This window comes from Citrus clementina, unplaced genomic scaffold (assembly GCF_000493195.1).
Source record: "Citrus clementina cultivar Clemenules unplaced genomic scaffold, Citrus_clementina_v1.0 scaffold_2, whole genome shotgun sequence".
In the NCBI taxonomy this organism is placed as follows: domain Eukaryota; kingdom Viridiplantae; phylum Streptophyta; class Magnoliopsida; order Sapindales; family Rutaceae; genus Citrus; species Citrus x clementina.
This window is the reverse complement of record NW_006262688.1, coordinates 7607030-7632082: the sequence shown is the minus strand read 5'-3', so window position 1 is coordinate 7632082 and position 25053 is coordinate 7607030. Positions and strand designations below refer to the sequence as shown.

Here is a 25053-nt window from a genome sequence, read left to right as displayed (position 1 = left end):
TACAATATTATTATAATACAATATTAATATAATATAACATAATATAATATACTAATATTAAAATAATATAATACACCATAATATAATATATTGTGCCAACGTACGTACCCTTTATTTTATCTAATACATTGTAGCCTGCCATAAGGCACGTGTTTCAAATCTTCTTACAATCGGATTCAATTATTCATAACCACTCATATCATTGGGCCTCAGGCCCATTTCATTTTCAAATTATTTATTTTTTCCTTATTCCTAATAGAAATTCGATGCCGCTTTTGAAGAATCTGACAAAAGCGGATAGCGATAGTCTTTCTCGAAACAGAGCAACGAAAGAGATTCTAACGGTGCTATTATTGTTTGTAAATTGCAGCTCAGTGAAATCTTTTCTTCTCCTTTCTTCTTGTTATTCTTAAAGTGCAAATGTTAAACTTTTGTTTAATGCTCAAATCGCCCTCATTAACCACTTCAGTAAGTAGCTGTAATAATGGTAGAGGTGGTAGTTGTAGTGTTTACTGGAGAAGAAGAAGGAAGGCTCCTGTACTTCTTCAAGTCTCTGCAGCTTCTTACCAGAAATTCGTAGACTTTGCTGTTAATGAAACCAAAAGGCATGCCGTTTTGGCCCCTTCGCCTCTGCAGGTACAACTCTCACTCGTGTGTATATGAATCTTTACTTTAGTTGGGTTCTTACTGGGCTGTTTTGATCTGGGGTTTGAAATTGTTTTTGTTCTTGGGTAAGTGAAGTCTTTGGCTCGGAGCTGTGCTACGAGTACTGTTGAGTTATGGTTGTGTTTTTGAAATTGTTTTATGAAGATATAGTTAGTCAGTTGCTTGCTCCTCCATATTGCAATGAATTAATGGACGCATTATCATTTTAAAATTTTGATTAGTGAAAAGCTTTTTAGAAGCAAGATCATGAGAATAATGTTCAGATGTCAAATGCAAATGAACAAAAAGTCAAAATAATGGAGAACCATTTCATTTGTTACCTTCCTTTTAATGAGAGCGATTACAGCGTCGGTGCCTTAATTATTTCCACAATGAAATCTGGTGTTTTTATTTTTCTGGTACTACTGTTTGTAGGACTACTTAATAGTTTCAAGTTACAAGATAACTGTTATCAGGGTTATTTTAACTGAGATTATATTAATATTATGGTTATCCTTATTTATTAAATTCCTTAAGCGAACGGCAGATCTGCAAATAAATAGAAGCATGGTAGATTTGATATGAAGCATTCCTATCTTATGAAAAAAGATGCTAGGAAAAATAATGCTTTAGTATTTATGCTGTGATCATATGTCTGCATTTATGCTATTTACAGAAACTGAATATTTCTGTGTAATTAGGAGAAATATAATACCTTGGTTGCAATGGATGGGAAAACAGAGCTTCAAATGTCATCATTTCAAGCTCCCAAGATTAGACTCCTACGCAGTATGAGCATACAAAATGAAGTAATGCAGGTATTGTCTCTTGGTAAATCACTAGATTGCATTTTTGGGGGGCGGGGGGGGGGGGGGGGGGGGGGGGGAGATTATCTTCCGCTACAATTTGTTTTGACTGTTAAAACTCAGATATCCGTTCTTTCCAGTTGGTGAACGAAAATCTTGCAAACAAGAGACTTTCTTTTCTAGTTGAAATAAATTTCTATATTGGTAACTGTGTTTACCTGCTAAATGGATGAATGAAACCTAGCAGAAATTATCTCCAAAACACATGAGGAACTTTTCTCTATGTTCATTTGGCTCATTGTGCATTTAATATTATCTGTGTTTTTGCTGTTAATAATATCTGTGTATATAACCGCTTGGGCTTAGCCCAAGTGGCTAGAGCCACTCCCTCACAAATGTGAGGGAGGGGGTTCGAGCCTCCGCAGACGCATTGCAGGGGTTTAATTTAAATGTCCTTCCTTGGAGCCCCAGAGCTTGAGTGAAGACAGTCTTTCTCCCAGGATGGGAGTTTGACGTCCCTCGAATATTTGAGAGGGTTAAAAAAAATCTGAGCAGTGTCATATCAGCATTAATGTCAACAGGACTCAGTATATATATATGATTGTACATATCAGTTATACTCTCATGTAATATGAGTTGTAATTTGAATTGTAATTTGAGCAATAGTCTCATGCCATCAAAAAAATAAAAAATAATATCTTTGTATATTACTTTGCCTTGCTGCATTGACTGGTGAAAATTTGGTTTGAGCTGCAAAGTGTCTCTTCAACCTTTGCGCCTTCATCATCAATGCATGGATTATTGTGGTAAATAATGTACATTGTGTGATTTTATTTGCCAGCTTTTCTCAATAACTTTATGCAGGTTTTGGATTTTGCAGTCTTCCCAAAACCAGAATTTGATGTACCCATCTTCTGCGCCAACTTTTTCACAGCAGCGAGCACAAACATTGTCGTCTTGTAAGTGTTTGAGTTTGAGTTGTTCCTAATAATGACTATGACAAAGAGTTTAAGATGTATTGTTTGGAATAATCATTATTGATTTTCCTGAAGTATGCTCATATAATTTCCTAGATAAGTATGTTATTTAAATGTATGTCTATGTTGATTTACAATGGGGAGTCTGTCAATATATGTCATTGACCCAGGACTTAATATGTTATTGAAAGTTATGCATCCCCTATCTCATTCTCCAAACTTTTTTCGCATTATCTGTTTTCATGACATCTCATTTTCTCAACATAATTTGCTCTTCAGTATGTTGATTGGGGTTTCGTGTGGCATCTAACCCTTTTTTTTTTGGGTCCGGGGGGGGGGGGGGGGCGCATGAGCCTGTTCCTTTACTATATGATAGGAGTAATCATGCCAATTAGTTCACCTGAAGACAGCACCCAGCCTTCCCTTTAAGAAATGAAAAGCAGCACACCGAAGCAAAATGAGGGAGAAACCCAGAATTCATTTGGTCATTTTGAGAGTTATTAGCTACCTTTTAGACCACTTTTTCTAATTTGGCCATGGGAAAGAAAGTTGAATCACTGATGATGGAAAAAAAAAAAAAGGTATTGTTGTTAACCTCTTTATCAAATGAGTGGTAATGAAAACCAGAGTGATTGTGAGCATGGCCTTATTTTTTTATTTCTTAAACTATTGAAAAGAATCACTGTAGACAAGAAAACAGAAATCAGCTTTTGCTAAAGTGTTTTCTAAAAGAGCAGTAATAAAATACTCTAATGAGGAAACAAAATGAGCATTATTGGAAACAAGAGTTGTTGGTATATATCTCTGAACTTATCCCTGTTCTATTATTTGTAGGGACCTGAACCCCTTGCATGATGTCATTCATCACAGAGACTACAAGGATAAGTACTATAAAAGCTTAATGCCTCTTGGTCTAAAGTATACCAAGGTAATGTGCAATGCTCAATACCGGCACATTATTGGCACCTTGATCTTGTAAATTATTATTGTTTCTGCTGATCCTTCTAAAGTTTATTAAATGGTGACTGAACACAGATTTCATGCAGCTTTTACCCTGGGGAGGAAGACTTACAAGTGAGTCTATAAAATTTTTCTCGCCTATAGTGATATGGACTAAGTTTACTTCAAGCCAAGACAAGCATGATGCTTTGTATTCTGCATTTATGGAATACTATAAGGTAGAATCTACTTAACTTTCATGGCATTAATTGTAATTTAAGTCTTATTTATTTGGTTTCCTCTTAATAATTCTTATGTGTAACTACTTTCCATTGCAATTCTAGGCATGGCTTAAGCTGATGGACCAAGCAGTTGAGGAGACAGATGTATCTCAAATTATGTGCAATTGCGAAGCACAACATAGATATTTAACTTGGAGAGCAGAAAAGGTTAGTTCTTCGCAAGCCGTCACTAGCAGGAAAGGACACTTGTCAGACCGTAGCTGAGTTATATGTGTCTTTCGTATCATAGAGATATGGCCATACCATCTTTTACAGAAGCATCCTTGTTACATGCATAAACTAATGACATAGTACTTTAGAGGTCCATCTCGTATTTTTGGTCGAAAGGTATTTGATAAATTATTTTCCCTAAAATTATGTCATGTCAGATATAACTCATCTAATTTAAGAAGACAAGTTTCTAGGACTAGCAGAATTGAAGGCAATATTTATATCAAGGGATATTTAAGCTTTAGAACTTTACCTATCTGTATTCCCAGTTCACTGATATGACTGGCTACTGATAACGGATAGGAATGAGACAATTGTCCTGATGCTTTTCTTGTTGAGTTGCTGAAGCATGGAAGCTTATAAATTTTATAGGTTTATGTTGCACTGATTCTTATGAATACCATGATTGTTTTTCAAACTTTTTTGGTCACTGCAATTTATGGAAAGCAGGATCCAGGCCATGGAGTTCTGAAGAAGTTGATCGGTGAGACACTTGCAGCAGTATGTTTCTTGACTTCAAAAGTTATGTTTTCGCTATCAGTGGATTGTGCAACTCCTTCCATTCCACTAGGTTTAATATTATTTCCATCACCAAGTAAAATATCGTGCTGAGTTTCCAACTTAATCTGCAGGACCTGCTGGGAAACTTTCTCTTTAATGGAATCAAGGAATTAGGAAGCAAGAAATTCTTGGCTTACTTTCCAGAGTACTGCTGTGAGGATGGTACTGTAAATGAGAAGCGCAGCATCATCGGCAAGTCTTTCGAACACCGCCCATGGGATTCAAGAGGGGAATTTGTCGGTATAATCTGAAAGTTAATTAATACATAAAATCTTGTCTTCCCATCCCTTTCATTTTTTTTTCTTAGTTTAATTTCATACTATTTGCTCTAACCTTATGATCTTTACCGCGCTGGTAAAAATGTTGTTTAGATAAGATAGTATTCGAGATCTTGTACATTGAATATGCTTTATGTGTTATCTTGAAATATGTACAGTCAGACCAAATGCATCATGTTTGCTTGATTGTGTTGTTCCTTGATGAACTCATGAAAGACTTGAGTCTGGGAATAGGTTCTGGAGAAGATGATCATATGATTGGTGGACTTTTAAATACACATAATATTGTAGATATATTACAGTCAGAAAATGACCATGTTCTGATAAGTTTACAGAAAGATAGAATCTGGGTAGCAGAAGGGCTAATGCAAACATACAAGTAGCGTAACCAAAATAAAAATATCATTAACAAGGGAGATACAAATAAAGAATAAATGAAAATTCACTTAAATGAAAATTCACTTTGCTCTCTAAAGAAATCCTTTTTTACTATTGCCCCTGTACATTTTCATGATATATTGTTACACTCCCTTGATTTAAAAATGTTAGAAGAAAAGAATAAAGAGATTGTTCAAAACGAGCTTTGAAACAGAGAGTGAAAAAAAAAATGATAAATGGTGGAATTTACTACATCAGGGTTAAAATATTAAAAGAAAAAAAATTTGAAGATTAATAGTTTCTTTAATGTTAAGGGAGTTTTGATAAATTTTAGAACTTAAAAGGTATCTAGCAATGATTATTTTTCTCAAACAACAGTTTCTCAGTATTTTTTTTTAACAATATATTTTAACAGGAGCCTCCGGCGGCACCATCACCTCAGTATTGCCTGCGTTCTTAAAGCATTGTTAATACACTTGCATGTTGTATATTTACTAATGCCATTCGTAAACGCCATTTTGCTTGTAGTCTGAGGGTACTCCGTACTCATGCCCTCAATATATGTTGAGGAAATAAATTCGAGTTCTATGGGATTAATTCCCTTTCAAGTAATGGTAAAATTCTGTCTGCATTATTAGTGGAAGAAAATTATTGAGTTTATTGCAGGGTAGACCACTGGGCACATAGTTCGTAAATCCTAACCCTAAACCCTAATAAATATATTAATTCTTGTGAAAGCTATCTAGCACCACCAAAAAGCACATTAAGAATTACCTTGAGTTTCACACTGACAGAAATAATATAATATATTTTCACCATGAACTTTCACCATTTTTCTTCTCTTTCTGTTCACTGCTTATGGTGAATTTTCTTTTTTCTCTTTTTTTTTTTGGTTAATAATTATATATCTACTTTATCAGTATTTTTTTGTTTAATATTTCTATGGTTAATTTTGTTGATAATTTCCTGCAGGCAATAATTATATATCTAGTATAGGAAGTTGTATTGAAACTTTGCATGATGGAGGCCGAGAAGTTAATGTATGTGATGGGGGATGTAACTTTCTTCTTCTTCTTCTTCTTTTCATTACATTCACGTTAGTCTTGAGCACTGGAGCTAGATTTTAGCCTCAATAACATAGGTCATTTATGTGTTACATTAACAATATCAATAACACCACCACAAGTGTGCATAACTTAAGAAATGTAAAGAATATGCCACAAATTACTGAGGTTCGTAAAATTTACAAAATAAGTTTCATGTGTAATCTTGTTTCAAAATAGAATGATATGGCACAATTTGTATGAACCTGGATGAATGTGAGAAAAGGTCGATATCATTTGGCTTTGGCAGCTTTAAATAGCTCTCGCCATTTTTGTGGATCACTTCCGGGACCTTCTCCCTGGAGAATATAAATTTCAGTGCAGCAAAATGAAGCAAGCACCTTCCCACAAAATACAAACACAGAATGTGTGCTCCAAGTTTTTAACGATTTAGGTTCAATAAAACTCAAGATTTTTTGGTGCCATTATGAAATATAACAAGCATTACCATAAACAAGCGTGAGCATTCATACTAAAGTTCTGATGTTTTTCACTTCACACACCCTCATTATCTGGTCTTGCATGTTCCTTCAGGCTTTGAGATTCATATGTTTGTGGCTTTTCATGGGAAATCATAGAACAGAACAAAATGCAGTGTTATATTAAAATTCAAGCTTTTCAGATTTGTCTTGCATCTAGCCTTAAAAGGGTGACTTTTGGCAATTAAAAATTTATGGAAATAAGAATAAAATCATCTAAAGTATATGGAATGGCCCCAAATGCTCTATATATTTGAATCATCGTTTATAGGTTACCTCAACTGAGTTGATCTCATAGATTTCACCTTCAGTAAACTCTATGTCAAGTGCTTGTATGCAAGCTTCAGCAACCACGATTCTGCTAACCTCTCCAATGAGTTTATCTCCTGTGACCCAATTATGTACCCCATTAATTTAAGAGACACGGATAAAGAAGACAAGACACACATATATCTCAAAAATTTGATGTGGACAAGGCCAAATGGCCAATGCATTATTCATCAGCATCACCGTGAATAACGCTATTTGCACATACCAAAGCACAAAAATTCATAATTGACACCAATTAGCTTTAGTCAGATGAACACTTTAAACGTACCAACTAAACTGCCTGATAAACCTGCGGTAAGTTCAAATTATGATGACAGATTCAAAGTTAGGGCCACGTATAAGTGAGACTTCAACTCCCTCCCCTGCTTCTCTGATTGGTAATGATTGTATGTAAAGTATTTCAAAGCCGTTGGTTTTAGAAAGTAGAAAAAATTATCAATAATCCACAGCAGTTGGAAGTTTTCAAACGAGCACCGTAAGAGTAACAATAAATTCCCACACTCACTGCAGTTATCATTTTCTATAATACTGATTGTGAGAGGCCAAAAGCTAGATATACATGGTTCTACATTTCTCGCCCTTCACATTTTCAGGGAGACGGGGAATTACTAAACTTCAAAACAGAGTTTGAGACAAATGATGGTAGATTAATATGCTTGTATTAGTTTATTGGGAGATACATTACAACCATGGAATTTTCAAAATGAAGTCTTAAAGATTAATTTATACAATGCTTCTTTTACTAGTTAGAAATGGATACAAAATTGAGAGGCAGATCTAAGTACTTATAGTAATCCTCCTTTTCTTTACTAATTTTCTTTGTCCAAGTAGGAACCATTTTAATTTTGCTCCATTCGAAAGAACTGCAAATGGCTTACCTTGGCCCATAAGAACTGCACGTCGTTCCCCAGCTGTAGCCTTTAGCAAAGTATTCAAGTCATATGACGTGTAAGGTCCATCCGTCAATCTACCAGCTCTGGTGTTCATAAAATGTAATAAATGCATAAACTGATCAACATAAAACTATAAGCATTGAAACTTAGAATCCTTCCAAATCCTAATATGGGCTCGTAATTTTCCAGACAACAAGCAAAACACAAATAATAAATCACTGACCTGATTATGGTAAATGGAAGACCAGATTTCTGAACAAAATCTTCACCCATTTTTTTATACTTGAGAACACCAAATAGATTCATTATGCTGAAAAATAAAATTGAAACAAGATTATTGAACCAAAGCTATCAATTATGCAGTTTAAGATGAATAAGGAGAAAGTACGAACAGCCCGTTTTCATAGCAAACCAACCATCAAAAAGTAATAATATAGTTGATTTTTTTTCTACAAAAGAAACAATTCACTTGCCTCCTGAATATTGTGTCACATTACTAACATTTAATCAATTAAAAGACATCCAATCCAACCATACTACTGAATGCGAACGGATGGTACGGTATAATTTATTTTAGAGCTTACATAAAATTTCTATATGGTCGTTTCCTGAAAGTACACCACTGAAATTCTGCTGCATTAATAAAAGATAATGCTTTATACTTCAGTTTTAACATAATCCATAATTTTCAATGTCTCTCATTTTCCATTGTCATTTGTCTTCTTTTCGTTCTGTCTCTTCTCTTCACATAAACTGTGGTCCTAGTGGGTAGCAAACTATATTGCAACAAGGAGTCAATCTTGTCTTTCTAAAAGCAATGAATGTTTCTGACTTTGCCATCAGTGTCAAAAACCCAGTAGGACAATGGATTATAAATATCCTTTGCATGAGGTCTCAATGGCTGTGTCCAATTATTTTTATAACATTGAATATATCAAGTGTTTAAATGACGAGAGAAAGAAAGGGGGGAGCCAGGGAGAGTATCTGAGAAAAAAATTTTCTGGAAATCAAATCATTAGTTTTTGTGAGTTAATAAAATGTCCACACACTATAACACTAGAGGTAAACTGGAGGCGCCATCATGCAAGAAACCGAATCTAAGATTTGCCATACTTTACTACAAACTTAACCACTTACCATCTAAACAAGAAGTTTCTTACCTCCATGGTAGTTCATTGAACTTTGTCACACCGACTGATGAGACAAGTACAATTCTCTTTAGAGATGAAGGCAATGCTGATACAAGATTTCTCACACCCTCCCAATCTTCAAAAAGTTCAGTATAGTTAAAACCATTGATATCGTATACCATATGTTTTCATGAAAAGACATGTAACTTATATAATTGACTGGCTTTTATGCACTCAACCAAGAATAATATCAAATAAATATGAAAAGCTGTTGCTCAACAATGCCAACTACAAATTCATAGGTGATAATATTTACACAAAGGTAATGCTTGTTATAGTTTAAACTCTTATCTCTGGTCACTTGAAGTTTTTCGTGTCAGCAGTTGTTCAAAGTGATACTGGAGCAATTTGACCAAAAGGTCTCTAGTCTAGAAGCTTAAATTTTTCTGTTAACTGTTTTTCAGCAATAATTATGTTCACCTTGTTCACTGCAAAGCTAAAATATAACAGATAACAAGGTATTTGGCAATTTCAGTAATAGAAAGGTAAAACCCTTACCTACTTTTTCAGGTGTATTATCTCCATCCCATCTCCTTGAAGGGAAGGCTGTTGTCCCAGTGCAACAGATCACATGTGTGACACCCTAAAAGATAAGGTTTCGAAGTTTAATACATTTGTAAATATTTGATAACCAGTTAAATTCCGTAATGAAAATAAGGCACGATGCAGCCAGACGAAGAATATGTAAATAACCACCTCAAATATAGCTGGATCTAGATCCTTTGGATTCCGAGTATCCCCTTTACAAACCTATAAGACAAAAGGGAAAATGAATTTTACGGAAGTTCCATTTTCACTGCAAAATTAAAAGAATGAAATGGTTTGCATTCTTATTTCCTCACCAGTAGTGTCTCCTCATCTTGTTTACCAAACAGAGTAGTTGCCTTCTCAGGATCTCGTAGTAATAAGCGAGACTTGATATTGCGACTAAGCAGTGATGCCACTACCAATTGCCCTGATAAATAAATTTGATTAATTTACAAATTAACTAAATTTTGGCTTCTAGTAAGAGAGAAAAGGAAAAGCAGGAATCAGCTCATACCATTTTATTTCACTTTACTAGTAATAAAAACTTTCCACGGTGAGTAATAGGAATCCAAGCACATTAATTAACAATCAATTAAGAAATTTATGGCAATATTTGAATCTATCCTTCGAAATCTTATGACCTGAAGGCAAATTTGATATTACTTAATCATTAGTCAAAATATAATTATATTGATTCATTGTCACTCGTTACACAGTCTCAAATGAAATTCTAGCAATAAATTCAAGAAACATACCAACTACAAATTTTTTCCAAACAAAATTCTGAAAAGGGTAATGTCCAAAAACAAAAATCAATATTGTCGAAAACTAAATGCTCAAAATTCATGCACAAAATCATGAGAAGGAAAAGACCAAAAACTGTGTGTACCTACACCACCAGAGCCACCAGCAACGAGAACAAGCTTAGAAGAGGAAGCGGGGGTAACTTTGGAATCTGAATTTGGAGTTTGAACTACTTCTTCCTGCACAGCATGAACAACAACTGTTGATGATGATGGTCTGGCTTTAGAGCTTGAAACAGTCTTAAATCTGGAAGAGATGGTGGGTGGTGCAAGTGAAAAAAGAGGGAGGCTTTGATGGTGTTTTGGGAATTTTATAAGTGGGAAAGGAAGATTGGGAATGGAAGTGAAGAAGAAGAGCTCGGTAGCCATTAATGACACGAAACATGCAAATGCAAGTCCGCAGAGTTGCAGCAGAGCAAGGGTGTGGACAAAGAGAGCCGTTGGTGTTTGTGGTGGTGGTTATTTTTGCCACCGGAATGCCGATATTGGCCCCAACAAATGTACCACATTTGTTTCGTTGCATCATTTTACTTTAATTTGATAAAATCTGTAAAAGACAATTTTTTTCAAATATTATTCTATTATTGTTATTTTATTTTGACAGGATTGTTCAGACTGATTTTTTAATAGTTTTATTTCACTGAAACTAATAAAATAGATTTAAACTTTTCTCCAATCCTTATTTATTACCCAAAAATAATAATAATAATAATAATTAGCCAAAAGTGGTGTTGCCTTATACTGTTCTACATTTATTTCCTTGTTTTACAAAGATTCTAGCTCAAGTATATATTTCAGTACTTATAAGAAAAAGTATATATTTTAGTAAGCATGGATCACATAGAGATATATTAGGAGATAATATTAATATAACAAGCTTGGTGCAAAGGGAGAAAAATATAAGGCAAGCCTTAAAGAGTTCCAATTTAAAAAGATTACTTCCTCATCAAGTTAATCTATAAAGAAGCAACATTAGTTCTTTTCACTATGGTTTGGGTGAATCTCATTCTGTGGGAAGCGTTTTAGACATTGGATGCAGAGTTCTATTTGTAAAGCATAGGGCCTTTTAGTCTCTATTCAATTTATTTTTATTTTTTCTGCTCTTTTGAGTCCCGGAAGCAGAGCTCATTTTGGTGAACTGAGTGATGATTGATTGCTAAAAGTCTTTTATCAACTCCCCAGCCAATCAGCTTGGTCCGCTATCCTCACACTAATGGCAGCTGCAGCTACAGGTTGGTGAGTTTTCCCAGTGTTCCTCAATATCCAGGCTTTTGTGATGAGTTTTCCACGGAGATTTTCTGCTCTGACAGTTGAAAATGGAGCCAACGTTTGATTTCATCCCCTAGGGACTTGAATAGTTTGCATTGGTTTGATCGTCCTGTTCTTGTTGCTTACAGAGGGATCCTGCATTGGGTAAATTTTGATAAAACAATTGTTGCATACAGTCGTTTGAAGAGTGCAGAGAGATTTCGTGTCACTAATCCACCTACTGCTGATGGTCTGCAGAGGCAATGAGCGAGTGTCATAATTAGCATTAAATTCATTCGCGGCAGCTGCCAATAGCCAAGTCCATGAAAGTGCCCAAAAATATCGCTTTTGAACAATGACAATTGCTTGCGCGTTAGCTTACGCCGGATAGCAACGGTGACTTTTTTAAATTTTGACGTCTTTGAAATACGGCTCGGGAAATGATCATCAAAGCATAACTTCAGCACGCCCTGCTCCTTCTCAGGTTCAGGTGGATTGCATTTTGCCAACTTAGTTTTCGCCATCTATCTAAAATAAAATCGAAATTCTATTCATTATTGTGCTATTTATAAATTTTTTATAATAATAATATAAAAAAATTATCTAAAAAGTAAAAAGGAATCTTTTCATTGTGTAACGGGTTTAAATTTGGAGCCGACGACCACCCATCGCACAAAATTTGGTGCGAGGGGCACTAGTCGCATGACCTCGCATGCATATCGCACAAAAAAACGTCTGTTGCAAAAAAAATGGGTGACCCGGCAATGTCCATTACAAAATAACACACTCCCAAAATAACAACCACCACTACAAGCACCACCACTACCATTATTCTCAAACTACTACTACTATTATTCTCAAATTTCATTCTTAATTAATGAAATATGAATAAAATGACTAACCTAGGTTTTGTTGAAGTTGAATAGTGGATTTTGTTGGTGGATCGGACACTGATGATGGATGGAGCCATCGCCGACGATGGGTGTTTTTGGCTCTTGGAGAGATTACGTGAAAGAGAGAGAGTTGTGAGAGGGGCACTTTAGTATGAAAATTTTGTTTTTGGCTAATGTTGATATAAATAAGTTTGCCGTCGTGATCTGTTGGAGTCTTTGGCAGAATCGAAATGCTATGGTTTGGAGCGGGAAGACTTCTGGTCTGTTGGACATTTTCTTTATCAATGGCAGACTGTCAGGAAGAATCAGTTTTTGGTTTCTCTGCCTTCTACTATAGGTCATGGTGCAGTTTGTTGGGAAACTCCTCCAATTGGCAGATTAAAGTGTAATGTTGATGCAGCCATGTTTGATTCCAGAGGACATATTGGGTTGGGTAGTGTTATTCGAGACTCAAAATGTGCATTTGTGGCAGCTAGGTGTTGCTGCATTCTTGGAAGATTTAGTGCTCGTGATGTTGAAGCCCTTGGTGTTCGAGAGGCCCTTAGTTGGATTAAGCAAATACATCTGTCCAATGTTATTATTGAGATGGATTGCTTAAACGTGTACAATACTTTAGTTGATAACCTCTCGGATCCTAATAGTTTTAGTTTTATTATTGAAGACTGTTGTGTTTTGTCTAATTCTATGCGAGATGTTTCTTTCTCTTTTGTTAGACGGTCTGCGAATTCTGCTGCCCACTCTGTAGCTCGGGCAAGGAATTCTTTGTCAGGCCTCCGAGAGTGGAGGTCTATTCCACCTCCGTTCTTAATTGCTAAACTGTTTAGCTCTTCTTCTTAATGAATATCCAGTTTCATAAAAAAGAAAAAAAAAAAGAAATAAGTTTGTGGGGTTAAAATTGAAAAATCAGAAATTTTTGAGGTTATTTTTGTAAATTTTCCATGCACATGTCACATAAAAAATGTGGCAGTGTGGCAAGAGAGGACTGGCCCAAAATGTCAAACTTGATCCGTTCAAGCCCATTTACCCTTCCGTTTGGTACAAATTATAGTGATTTTAAAAATTTGGTTCAAAACAAAAATTGCGTGCCGATATTTTTCATGGATGGTTTATATATAGGTGTTTTTTCAATACTTTCTATCAAGATAAGCATAAGCTTCGTATATTTGATGCTGGATTTAGAGATAAGATTGAATGAAATTAAAGAATATACTTATCCATTAGAAAGCCATTGAAACTTAAAATTTTTAATATCTAATATATCTTGTCCAAAGCCAAGCCATGAGCAAATCTTGATTATTCTGCTACTTTTGTTTGAAATACGAATTGACACGGGGTGCAGAAGTCAAGATTAATTTACTAAATTTTTCTCGAACATGAGTTGATACGGGGAATTTTTGCTCTCATATCTTACTATTTATTTTTAATTTACTCCAATATCTTAAATTATATATAACTTTATGCTTTGCGAGAAATTTTAACAAACTGAATTCAAAATTCTCATACTTATATCCACTCAGAATTATAAGAGAAGTAGAGGTTTAAAGAAAAAAAAAGAAAAGAAAAGAAATTCTTATGCCTACTATCTGATCTGTGAGAAGTTTTTCCTTGTGTCTAAGAACCACGACGAAATAAATTATGTGAAAAGTAAATAAGTCGCTTAGATTGATTGGGACGTCACCTGAGGGTTAATATAATAAGTCGCTTACTAAGTTACATAATCATATAATTTACGTTCACTAACACACATTTAATTTTTATTATTTATATTTTTATGTTAGTAATAATAAGTGTTAGGTTAATATAAGTTATACAATCACGTAATTTAACAACAACCATATAATAATATGACGGCTCACGTGAAATTTCATACCTTTTCAAAAACTGGTAAATAAATATGAAATTCGAAAAACAAAATAAATATGATTCCCACCGTAAGAATTTAAATGAATTATCTTGCGTCATTCTTCTCGCTCACTTTCAACAAAAATGGCGGCGTCTTCTTCTGCTTCTTCATCATCGGCTCTCTCAAGATTGTCCAATATTCAAAATCACTTAAACCCCATTGATTCACTTGCTAAAGTAAGTAAAAGCCACTCTCTATTCAATTTAATCGTTTTTCTAATAAAAAATTCATTATTATTATTATTATTATTATTATTATTTTTCATACAGAATTTAGTGAAGATATCTCCAGAGGTCAGTGAAGCTTTGTCGCATGGCCACGCTGTTGTTGCTCTTGAATCCACAATTATTTCCCATGGTGATCACTTATTTATTTATTTATTTATTTCCGTCTACTGAGTTTGAGATTACATCAAAAATGAACCCAATTGATGTGTTTTTGTTGTGAGCTCTAATTTGTGTAAAAAAAGGTGCTGATTATACAGTGTTTTTTGCCTATGTTCAGGGATGCCGTATCCTCAAAATTTTGAGACAGCCAAGGAGGTTGAGGCCATTGTGAGAAATAATGGAGCAGTTCCTGCAACGATTGCTATTCTAGAGGGCCTTCCATGCGTAGGTGTTTATATCAAACTTATTCTTTCTAGGCCATTGTGATGTAAAAATCAAAGGAACTTCATGACTATTGATTAGATTCTGATAATTTGACTTGGGACAATCGTTGCATTAACTCTTGTGAGTTCCCTCTTTGAGTGATAATTTATTTATTTTTCTTTCTACTGGGGGAAACTTATGCATACTGCTGCTGTGACAACCTTTGGATGCTAGACTGAATGAAGTAAATTTCATAGTTGATATTTCCTGTAGCTTTTCTTTCTTAGTGTTATGGGATTTTAGCTTCAAGCATCATTTCTCGTGATATTTGGACCCTTTTTTTTTTAATTTTCTTTTCTGATACAAATAATAGATTTGCAGCTTTTTCAGAGTTGGTTTGGAGTTCTATTCAGCGTTAATCAGCTGCGATGGCAGATTTGAAATGGGTAAACAGGAAGAATCCATTATGTCCAGTGAACAATATAATGCAGCTAAAATTGTCTGTTAAATGAGTGAAGTGTACTGAAATTTAGATGAAAATTATCTTTTCCATGCTTTAAATTCTCTGTTCGATGCCAAGTTAGATGGATTAATTGACCATTTAAGTATAATCAATTGATATTCAGTATAGATGAGGTAGAATGGTCAAGAACGTTTTTGAATGCAGTGATAGTGCATGCTTTTTCCTTTGTGAGTGATGTTCCCATTGGTCTTTGCCCAGCTTTGTAGAGAATTTGAGGGTACTTTTTTTTTTTTTTGTTTGGGGGGGGGGGGGGGGTCTTGTTCCATGGAGTTCATTTATTTATTTCACTAATTTTCTCTCTTGCTTGCTGCTGGGTTGTTGCTATTTGTAGGTTTGAGTACAGAAGAACTGGAAAGGCTGGCTAAGTTAGGAAGTAAAGCTCAAAAGACAGCTCGGAGGGACATTGCACATGTTGTGAGTAACTGTGAGAACTGATCACTACGTTTTCACTACGCTCAACTTTAGCTTATCTGTCTACATGTGTATTTTTTGTTAGCTTCTTGTTTTAGATGTCTTACATCCTGTCTCATAATAAATTTGCTGTGTATGCTAAATCTTTTTAAAGTTGTAGCACTGATTTTAACAGCCTGCAGTGAGATATGTAGTGGTCACTGCAGGAATGGCAAGGCAGATTATTTGTTGTGCTGTTTTGTGCAAGAAGCTGTCTCTAGTTATTTTACAGTTGTCTATGCAAGACATGCAATGTCCTTATGATAAACAGAAATAATTGGAAACATACGGTAGAAAATATGAGTAACCTGGAGATGGCTTCTATTCAAATACTTCAAAATAATCCAACAGAATGAGAACTAGTTTATATAGTTGTTTATTTTGCTGAGGACAGAGTAACTGAATTTAAGTTTTAATAGTTCAACTTCTGAACTGATAAAATGAAAAATCAAGCTGGCATATCATTGCCTTTTAAGTTTTAACACTTCCATGGCGGAGCAATATAAATCTCTTCTGCGAAGCCAGCGAATATCATGCGTAATCCAAAGTGGAGGAACTGTTTAGTTATGTCTGAGTATTTTAAACCCGACAGCTGAATTCTAGCAGTTTGCATATTTTGCTTTATTTTAGGATATAATTTGACTAAACATTATTGCATTTGCCTCCTGTTCCGGTTCTTTTGTTTGTTTTTCAAAACTGGAACCACTTTCAGTTCGCATATTATCTCATATCTGTGTTGCAGTTTTGGTCAGCATTACATGGAGCTTGCAAAAGTAGTTTATGTCTGCAAGAACATGTACATTGCAATTTATGAGTCATCAGGGATGAGTTGTTTCTCTGTTCCTATAGGAGCGAATTTTGACAAAAAGCATCTTCTTCTGTGCAGAAGCATTTTCACAAGTTTACAACTGACTAATGCACTTTTTCAGGTGGCTACCAGAGGGAACGGAGCAACTACTGTTTCCGCGACCATGTTTTTTGCTTCTATGGTGGGCAATCTAGGCTAACTTTCCTAGAGCTTCTTGTTTGCACTCATAAACGTTTCTTTGCATTATTTTCCTCCCAAATCCTTGTATTCCTACCATATATTTTGCTGTTGCTTAAATCTATAAATTTTTCGTAGGTTGGCATTCCTGTGTTTGTAACTGGGGGAATTGGAGGTGTACATAGGCACGGCGAGCACAGTAAGATTACTTTCTTTAACACCATGCTGCCAGAAATTTTTTATTAATATGCTCTCTCTCTCTCTCTCCCTCTCCTCCCCTCCGCCCCCCCCCCCCCCCCCCTTTTCTCTGTCTCTCTGCGCAATGAAAGAGCTACCTAGTGGCCCTTTTTTTTTTAGAAAACATCATTGTCAGCATGGCTGCACAAACAGAACACTAATTGATTTCCCACCAAGGTTGGTGTGTGTGGAGGATTGATCTGTACAGTTCTTGCTCTATTGCTAGGATTTAACCAACTACACTACCCCCATTAGATTGGTTGTGAAAATTATAAAGGGCTTATTTCAAGTGTTACATAGATCACAGCCTTGCTTTTCAGAAACCACTGTATCATTAACTGTGTTTGGATTGCTACTTTTGATGCATCTTTGCAGCTATGGATATTTCATCAGATCTTACAGAGCTCGGAAGGACTCCAGTGGCCGTCGTCTCTGCTGGCATAAAGTCAATACTAGATATCCCCAGGACCCTCGAGTATTTGGTACTCTTTATCCCAAAATAAACTTAAAAGTATGTAACTTCAAATTATAAGTTATCTAGGACTAATCTTTGCAACCGCTGGTGTAGGAAACTCATGGAGTTTGTGTTGCTGCTTATAAGACGAATGAGTTTCCGGCTTTTTTCACTGAAACCAGTGGCTCCAAGGTATCAATGCTTGACTTCGTCTTGGCGCATTTTCAGGAGCTATTTTTTTAATGGAAATGTTGTTAATTTTCCCCGAAAATGTTTTCCTAGCTAAAATGATAGGTATTAACAGCGTCTAACAGTATTTTCTGGTTTTTGTTGTGGCTCTCTCTTTTTTGCCATTATATGTTGAAGTGAGATTTATCCAAGCAGAAAATTCTGTCTGATGGTCAGGGTGGTTTCTACATAGTTAGCCAGAACTCCTTTAGGAATAATAGACTAGTTGATGCATCTTGAATATCCAGTGAAAAATTTATTTTAGCCTGGAAAAAGATTAATGTCATTAGCAGTATTGTAGGCAATTATCTGAACTTAGATGTAAGATTGCATTCACTGATTTTTGAGCAATTACACATTTTAGCAATTGTTTTTGTATATGGATTTTGTATATGAACTCTTGTGTTTGATCTTTGACAATTGACAATTATTTAGGTGCCTTGTCGCGTTGATAGCCCAGAAGATTGTGCTCGGTTAATAGGCAAGTCAAAGAGGCAGCTCATTTTAATTTATTCCACGAAAGAAATTTTTGAGTAATTCCTGCTTCCTGTTCTTGTGGTCATCGCTGATTGCAGATGTAAACATGAAACTTAAGCTTGGATCTGGAATTGTGATTGGTGTCCCAATCCCAAGAGAACATGCAGCTTTTGGGAGAGTAATTGAGTCTGCAATACAGAGTGCCCTCAGAGAAGCTAGGTCAGAACTATTTTTTGCTTTGAAATACTACAAATGCGTTTTGGTTTTAGAATTTATTTGTTGTTAATACAACTGCTGCTGGTTTACACAAAATTCTTGTTGGTTCTCAGGGAGAAGAATATAACAGGTAATGCAGAGACTCCTTTCTTGCTTGCAAGAGTGAATGAACTAACTGGAGGCTTGTCACTTGCTTCAAGTATCCTTTCTCTGAAGTTCATTGAACAATACTTTTGTTTATTTGGTATTCTGTGGACATAGGTTTGTCTTAATTCTCTGATACAGCATGCTGAATTGACTGATTTAACCTGTATGGTGGCCGGTTGTTTGTGAATAAATTTATAGAATTTATTCTCTTCTATTCGTTAACAACTACTTTTAAGTTGTTAATGCTTTTGAAAATTTAAATTTGTTTTCTTGACTTACTTTTAGACATTGCACTTGTGAAGAATAATGCTCTTATCGGAGCTAAGATTTCTGTAGCACTTGCCCAGCTCAGACAACAAGAAAGTAATTAAAGTACTTATATTTCATGCAAGATTTCAAAATATTGAGCTTTTTCTGGACTGCAAAAGGTAAGGAAATAAGTGTTGGACGAACATTACACTGGAAGCGGCACATGAACGTTGTAGTTTTATCTTTTCTGGCTGGTCATTTTGCTCTATTATTGACATCTGAATGTTGTTTCAAATCCTCCTTGTAAATAGTAACGGTACATGGAGGTCTCTTGAAAGGGATCAACAATTAGCGTTCTTTCCTTCTGAAAGAGAAGACATTTAGTTTCCCTACGTAAGAATTTTACTATGCTTTCAAACTGAAGAGAAATGGTGGTCGGTGGATCATTTTAAGTAAGCCTCTCATTGCACTCTTTTAAGACATCCTTATGTGTTTTTTTTTTAAAATGGCCCTCGCAGCTGCCTGATCCTGATCAAGTTTCCTGGTTGTTACTCTGCTTGGCTAAACTGAAGTCTGATTGACAACAGGCGATGTCAAGTTAATTTCAATATTGTGTTAGCACTAGAAATTCTCCAAACAATGAAAGTAAATAGAACTTTTTATTTTTCCCTTTTTTTTTTAATTCTAGTGCTTCTTGTTCCTCTTCAAAAGTATAGAGGCCTTTTTATCGACTAGGAAGGTTCATTTAAAACACGTGTAGATTAATAAATCAGTATTCGTGGAGGCGCTTTTAGACCATTGTAGCTCAGGACGGATACTTTCTTGGAAACTTGTCGATCCCATTTGGAGAAGAAATATGTGAAATGAATGCATGGAAAATGTCAAAATTATTTTCTGATTCAAAGTCATGTATGGCCAAAAAAGTACGTCCCGTTTGCGTTATAGTGAGGAAACATTATCTTCTACGTATTTAAAAGCATGTTTAATTCGTTTGAGGCTTAGAATTGATATGGTGTGTGCAATCAAGCAGAATCCGTATATTTTTTTGTAAATCTGGATGCAGATCCAAATATGAAAATTTTATTGCGGATCTGGATCCAAATGTATCTACATCCGAATCTAGATTTGGATTTTGCCATCTCTACTAAATAGTGAAGCGCACCATCCCAATTTATTAACCCATCTAAAAGATTTTTTGGTTGATGTAAAAAGTATTTTTAATTGTGAATATCTAACTAAATTAATATGGTTTTAAAAAAAAAACAAAGTAATAGTGAGATGTGCAAGTGTCCAGATAATTAAAGCTGGACACAAGTACTAAACTTTTGTAAGTATGTGTATAGCTTGAGTTTCATGTCCATTCATGCCAGCTGTGTGATTAAAGATCCTTTGTATCCAACTGTTAACCTATAGTATTTAAATACTCCCAATTATGTATAGTTGTAGCCTGAAAAATCATAAATCAAGCTTTCTTAGCCCATAAATCTTCTAATCTTCTAATCAAGCAACTACTTATTGATGATGTGCCCAATTTTTTGTTATTGGAAGCATTTATGTGATATTTTTCACGATGACGTGGCAGAAAACTAAAAGAAAATGATCATTATGATATTTGAATAAAAGAAAAGGAAAAAAAAATTAAAAGGGTAACTATGGTACTTGAGTTTGAAGAATTCTCACCTGAAAGTCCACGAATTTTAATAGAGATAAATATACCATCTATCCACTTTTGTATTTTAGCTTAACCTCCTGTTCTCTTTTTCTTTAATACAACAAGATAGCACCAAGCGTAAAGTCATTGTTAAAATTAAAGAGAGAAAAACAAAAGCAAATTTTGGAAGCGCTTTTGAGGGGGTTTCTTGCATTTCCCACACATTACCCCACAAGGAAACAAATCTGAGGCCTTTGTTTGTCTTTGTTACGGCATGTTTGGATTTTAGTGACCTTTTAGAATATTAAATGGGACGTTTTAAGCCAGCTGATTCCCAATCCACCTAAGTGAAGACAAAAGCATTAAAAGTTGAAGTCTTAGAAAGAAAAACAAAAATATGGGCTAATATCAATGGAGACCATCATGCTTTGATGTACTTTTAACAATAGTCTCTTAGTTTTATTTTTCACCAACTACACCCTTTAACCTTACTTTCTAGTTTCCACCTAATAAGATATTAAAACGCCCCCCAATAAAATTATAGATACATGTAAGTTATGTTATTGTTATTTTTTTTAAGGTGGGGGTGTTAGTGAATGCTAATAATATTTGGGCAGGAGATCACTCATCTAAGATTTATCTTTTTTATTAAAGAGACAATTCAAACATGAGAGATTTTTTTTTACCATATATTTTGAGAAGTAATTAAAAATAGAAGTAAAAGAGTAATTATAAAGGATAAATTTAATTTATATTTCTTAACTATGTTAATTATTATTTTACTCATCAGTAGATTTTTTTTTCTTAAAAATTGTCACACGTGCTTTATTAAAAGAAAATTCCATCATTTATCAAGCGATAAAAAATTCCTCACATAACTTTTGAGATTGATGGTTTGAGTCTTGCTTCGTATATTATATAAATTGATTTTTTTTCTAATATTTAGAAATACATATGCTCACTTTAGAAGCAAATGTCTAGATTGCATCATTATAAAATTAGTTTAAGAGGTTAAGTAGATTTTTTATCAATATATGTGACGGCAGGGTGTGACTGATAAGAAATGAGACAAATAGGCCATCCTGTGAAGTTTTCAAGATATAATGGGTTGTAGTTGACATTAATTCTTAAAAAGAGAAAGAAGAGACAAAAATTTGTGCAGTAAGGAGAGAGCAAAGGGGAGTGCAACTGTGCCAGCTAAAGTCTAAAGAGGCTCAGGTTCGCACAAATTCCACATTCCCACTTAAACGAGGCAAACGACAACAAACAAATCACCAAACGACAAAAGCACCCTCTTACGCATTGTCGACTCCAACGTTCCCCCATCACCATATTCAACTATAAACCAAAGACTTCTCTCTTTCATTTCAAAACCCTGTGCAGTTTCTGTTTCAGAGGAGCTTTCTTTACCTTTCTTGTGATATTCTTTGTGGGTTTTTGATGATTTACAGAACACACTAAGGAATTTTCACCTCTCAATTTGTTTGGTTAGTTCTGGTTTTTCTTTCTTTTATTTTTTTTTGGTTTTGCACTGTTTCATACTGTTGTTTTCTTGTGATTTTGATTTTAACTTGCTTAAATTTTCGTTGATTCTTGTGAATGCTACATGCACACTTAGGCGAGTTCTGATTCTTGACTATTATTTTTGCTTATTTAATGGTACCAATGTTTCAAGATGATGGATCTTCGTCTGTAACATCATCATCATCTCCTCTTCAATTCTTCTCAACGATGTCTCCTAGTTTAGGCTCCCCTTATCAGTGGCTTAGAGAGCTTAAATCTGAGGAAAGGGGCTTGTATTTGATTCATCTATTGCTTAGTTGTGCAAATCATGTAGCAAATGGTAGTCTTGAAAATGCTAATCTTGCTCTGGACCAAATCTCGCAACTCGCCTCTCCTGATGGTGACACCATGCAACGCATTGCTGCCTACTTCACCGAGGCACTTGCTCAAAGAATCCTCAAATCTTGGCCTGGCCTTCACAAGGCCCTCAATTCCACTAGAATTAGTTCAGTTTCTGAAGAAATGCTTGTTCGGAAACTATTTTTTGATATGTTCCCGTTCTTGAAAGTGGCTTTTGTGCTCACAAATCAAGCTATTATTGAAGCAATGGAAGGGGAAAAGGTGGTTCATGTGATTGATCTAAATGCAGCTGAGCCTGCACAGTGGATTGCACTCATTCAAGCTTTGAGTACAAGGCCTGAAGGGCCACCTCATTTGAGAATCACGGGGATTCATCCGCAGAAGGAGGTGTTGGATCAAATGGCTCATAGATTGACCGAAGAAGCAGAGAAATTGGATATCCCTTTCCAATTCAATTCAGTGGTTAGCAAATTAGAAAATCTTGATTTTGACAAATTGAGAGTTAAAACCGGTGAGGCTCTCGCGATCAGTTCTGTTCTTCAGCTGCATTCCCTTTTGGCCGCTGATGATTATGCCTCCTTGATAGCATTGAAGAATTCCCTTTTGGCTAATGGGTATGGGTATAGCCAGAGTCCTGATTCAGTCTCATCATCGCCTCTGTCTCCAAATGCTTCAGCAAAGATGGATAGCTTTCTTAATTCTCTGTGGGGCTTGTCACCAAAAATTATGGTGGTGACAGAACAGGATTCTAATCACAATGGCTTGACTCTCATGGAGAGGTTATTGGAGGCTCTTTACTCGTATGCAGCATTGTTTGATTGTTTAGAATCTAGTGTTTCAAGAACATCAATGGAGAGATTGAAGGTGGAGAAAATGCTGTTTGGGGAGGAAATTAAAAACATTATAGCTTGTGAAGGATTTGAAAGGAAGGAAAGACATGAGAAACTCGAGAAGTGGATTCAACGTTTTGATTTGGCTTGCTTTGGGAATGTGCCTTTGAGCTACTGTGGTATGTTGCAGGCGAGGAGATTGTTGCAGAGCTACAACTGTGATGGGTATAGGATCGCAGAAGACAACAGGTGTGTGCTAATTTGCTGGCACGATCGACCTCTATTTTCGGTATCAGCATGGAGCTGTAGGAAGTAAGACTGGTGATTGATTGATGGTGACATTGAAATGATTCTGTTTATCTGCAATGCATACTGTTGTAATGATATAAAAGTCCTAGTCATGAACCTACCTACTGGTCGTTTGTTTCATTCGTATCATTTTACATCGAATGAAATTAGATTGGATCTTAATTTGGCATGTATAGATAACTATAAGCTTTTGTTTTGATTATGTTGTATACTAAATTTTATTAATTTGTATCATTGTTTCTGAAATGATGTATTGTGCTGTGGATTAACTTGAGCTCCCTCGAAGCTTAATATATTTCACCCCTGTTTGATCTTTTATCTCATACATTATATGGTTCGAGATTGAACTGATTTTATAGCCTGAAATGCGCGTATTATGCATAATGCAATATCAAATTTGTTCTAGTTCATTGCATTGTAGGGAGTAATTGTGCGGGGCGCCCAAGTGACTGTCATTGCCTTGTCTATTGAGTATTTTTGCCGTAGATTGCATGTTTAAACTTAAAATGCATCAGCAGAGTACAAACCAAGTACTGCTCATATTGTTGTATGATCTGTGAAAAATTTTCCTTCTGCTTTTGATGAGCTCACTGTTCATACTCTGCACAATAATTTGTTCAACATTGCTATAAATTGACTAGTACATTCCTTTAGACTACTAAATTATGTAAATTTGTTTAGGCCTGGAGCAGTTCAGCTAATAAAAAAGTGAACTGCAGAATTCAGATAGATGCATCAAAATTGCAAATTGGAGGTTCATTTTTTAGAGAGATATATTCATTTGCTTCTGTGATTAGAATTCAGAAACATACGTGAATCGCACCGCTAAAATACAATAGAAAACAACAGGAGTTGACGGATTGTTCTCATTGATTGTCTATAAGAAAGAAAAATGAACATTTTCAGTTGTGCCAAACAAATTCACAGAGCTACTAAACTGATTCCAAGAGATAAGGAGTTAAAAATTTTATTTAGGAGATGCCAACCTCTTATCTTTTGGTGGGCCAAAAAAAAAAAAAAAAAAAAGAGAGAGAGAAAAAAGTTCATTGAAATTCATTTTAACGATACGTAATTTTTTTTATCCTAATCCTAATAAAATACTAAAATAGGCAATCGTATTTTGAATTTTCTTGTAGATTTTCTTCCTTTTGTGAAGATTATATTAGCATATTCTATAATACTACCATGCGGTGTACAGTAGGCTTTATATAGTGTTATGGTGCTATTAAATGGATGCTCGAACTATGATATAAAAATTAAAAGTAATCAATATTTGAGAAAATACTTTTAGTTATATAAAGTTTTCATTATACGGTACTGGAATAAAATTATTTTAGCTTTGAAATCACAGTCAAAACACTTTACAGTAATTTCTACT

At 35.0% G+C, this 25053-nt stretch overlaps 4 protein-coding genes across 7 annotated transcripts; 3 read left to right on the top strand and 1 right to left on the bottom strand.

Annotated features, from left to right (window-relative positions):
• Positions 1–290: 290 nt before the first annotated feature.
• Positions 291–4812, top strand: LOC18050543 (phytochromobilin:ferredoxin oxidoreductase, chloroplastic). 3 transcript variants are annotated; one of them, XM_006446182.2, is made up of 8 exons: positions 291–636; positions 1347–1463; positions 2316–2410; positions 3263–3356; positions 3475–3606; positions 3712–3816; positions 4330–4380; positions 4512–4812. In XM_006446182.2, the coding sequence occupies exons 1-8, from the start codon at positions 421–423 to the stop codon at positions 4689–4691; spliced, it is 990 nt and encodes a 329-aa protein (XP_006446245.1). In that variant the 5' UTR covers positions 291–420; the 3' UTR covers positions 4692–4812. The 3 variants fall into 3 exon arrangements, with proteins under 3 accessions (XP_006446245.1, XP_024046997.1, XP_024046998.1); XM_024191229.1 differs by having other exon boundaries at positions 4330–4401; XM_024191230.1 differs by having other exon boundaries at positions 4330–4363; positions 4512–4603.
• Positions 4813–6075: 1263 nt separating this feature from the next.
• Positions 6076–10904, bottom strand: LOC18050542 (sanguinarine reductase). 2 transcript variants are annotated; one of them, XM_024191332.1, is made up of 10 exons: positions 10509–10904; positions 9934–10046; positions 9788–9841; positions 9590–9674; positions 9062–9167; positions 8125–8211; positions 7887–7984; positions 6955–7064; positions 6648–6757; positions 6462–6498 (listed from the first exon to the last, which is right to left on the bottom strand). In XM_024191332.1, the coding sequence occupies exons 1-9, from the start codon at positions 10789–10791 to the stop codon at positions 6695–6697; spliced, it is 999 nt and encodes a 332-aa protein (XP_024047100.1). In that variant the 5' UTR covers positions 10792–10904; the 3' UTR covers positions 6462–6498; positions 6648–6694. The 2 variants fall into 2 exon arrangements, with proteins under 2 accessions (XP_006446243.1, XP_024047100.1); XM_006446180.2 differs by lacking the exon at positions 6648–6757 and having other exon boundaries at positions 6076–6498.
• Positions 10905–14478: 3574 nt separating this feature from the next.
• Positions 14479–19696, top strand: LOC18050541 (pseudouridine-5'-phosphate glycosidase). The gene is made up of 12 exons (XM_006446178.2): positions 14479–14642; positions 14736–14823; positions 14971–15081; positions 15911–15993; positions 16959–17018; positions 17153–17213; positions 17627–17733; positions 17820–17897; positions 18369–18414; positions 18509–18629; positions 18740–18825; positions 19059–19696. The coding sequence occupies exons 1-12, from the start codon at positions 14550–14552 to the stop codon at positions 19142–19144; spliced, it is 1020 nt and encodes a 339-aa protein (XP_006446241.1). The 5' UTR covers positions 14479–14549; the 3' UTR covers positions 19145–19696.
• Positions 19697–22119: 2423 nt separating this feature from the next.
• On the top strand, positions 22120–24027 carry LOC18050540 (scarecrow-like protein 3). Its single transcript, XM_024190441.1, has 2 exons — positions 22120–22160; positions 22349–24027. Exon 2 carries the CDS (start codon positions 22405–22407, stop codon positions 23680–23682), a length of 1278 nt encoding a protein of 425 aa, XP_024046209.1. The 5' UTR covers positions 22120–22160; positions 22349–22404; the 3' UTR covers positions 23683–24027.
• The last annotated feature ends 1026 nt before the right edge of the window (positions 24028–25053 follow it).

Excerpts from the sequence above, each read along its gene's own strand:
- LOC18050543 (XM_024191229.1), top strand. The coding sequence starts at position 421 with ATGTTAAACTTTTGTTTAATGCTCAAATCGCCCTCATTAACCACTTCA. Across the intron at positions 1,464-2,315 it reads TACAAAATGAAGTAATGCAG|GTTTTGGATTTTGCAGTCTT; the intron begins GTATTGTCTCTT and ends AACTTTATGCAG. Across the intron at positions 3,817-4,329 it reads TAACTTGGAGAGCAGAAAAG|GATCCAGGCCATGGAGTTCT; the intron begins GTTAGTTCTTCG and ends TATGGAAAGCAG.
- LOC18050542 (XM_006446180.2), bottom strand. The coding sequence starts at position 10,791 with ATGGCTACCGAGCTCTTCTTCTTCACTTCCATTCCCAATCTTCCTTTC. Across the intron at positions 8,212-9,061 it reads TTCAATGAACTACCATGGAG|CATAATGAATCTATTTGGTG; the intron begins GTAAGAAACTTC and ends TTTATTTTTCAG. Across the intron at positions 7,065-7,886 it reads TGCAGTTCTTATGGGCCAAG|GAGATAAACTCATTGGAGAG; the intron begins GTAAGCCATTTG and ends ATTGGGTCACAG.
- LOC18050541 (XM_006446178.2), top strand. The coding sequence starts at position 14,550 with ATGGCGGCGTCTTCTTCTGCTTCTTCATCATCGGCTCTCTCAAGATTG. Across the intron at positions 15,994-16,958 it reads GGAGGGACATTGCACATGTT|GTGGCTACCAGAGGGAACGG; the intron begins GTGAGTAACTGT and ends GCACTTTTTCAG. Across the intron at positions 17,898-18,368 it reads CTGAAACCAGTGGCTCCAAG|GTGCCTTGTCGCGTTGATAG; the intron begins GTATCAATGCTT and ends ACAATTATTTAG.
- LOC18050540 (XM_024190441.1), top strand. The coding sequence starts at position 22,405 with ATGTCTCCTAGTTTAGGCTCCCCTTATCAGTGGCTTAGAGAGCTTAAA.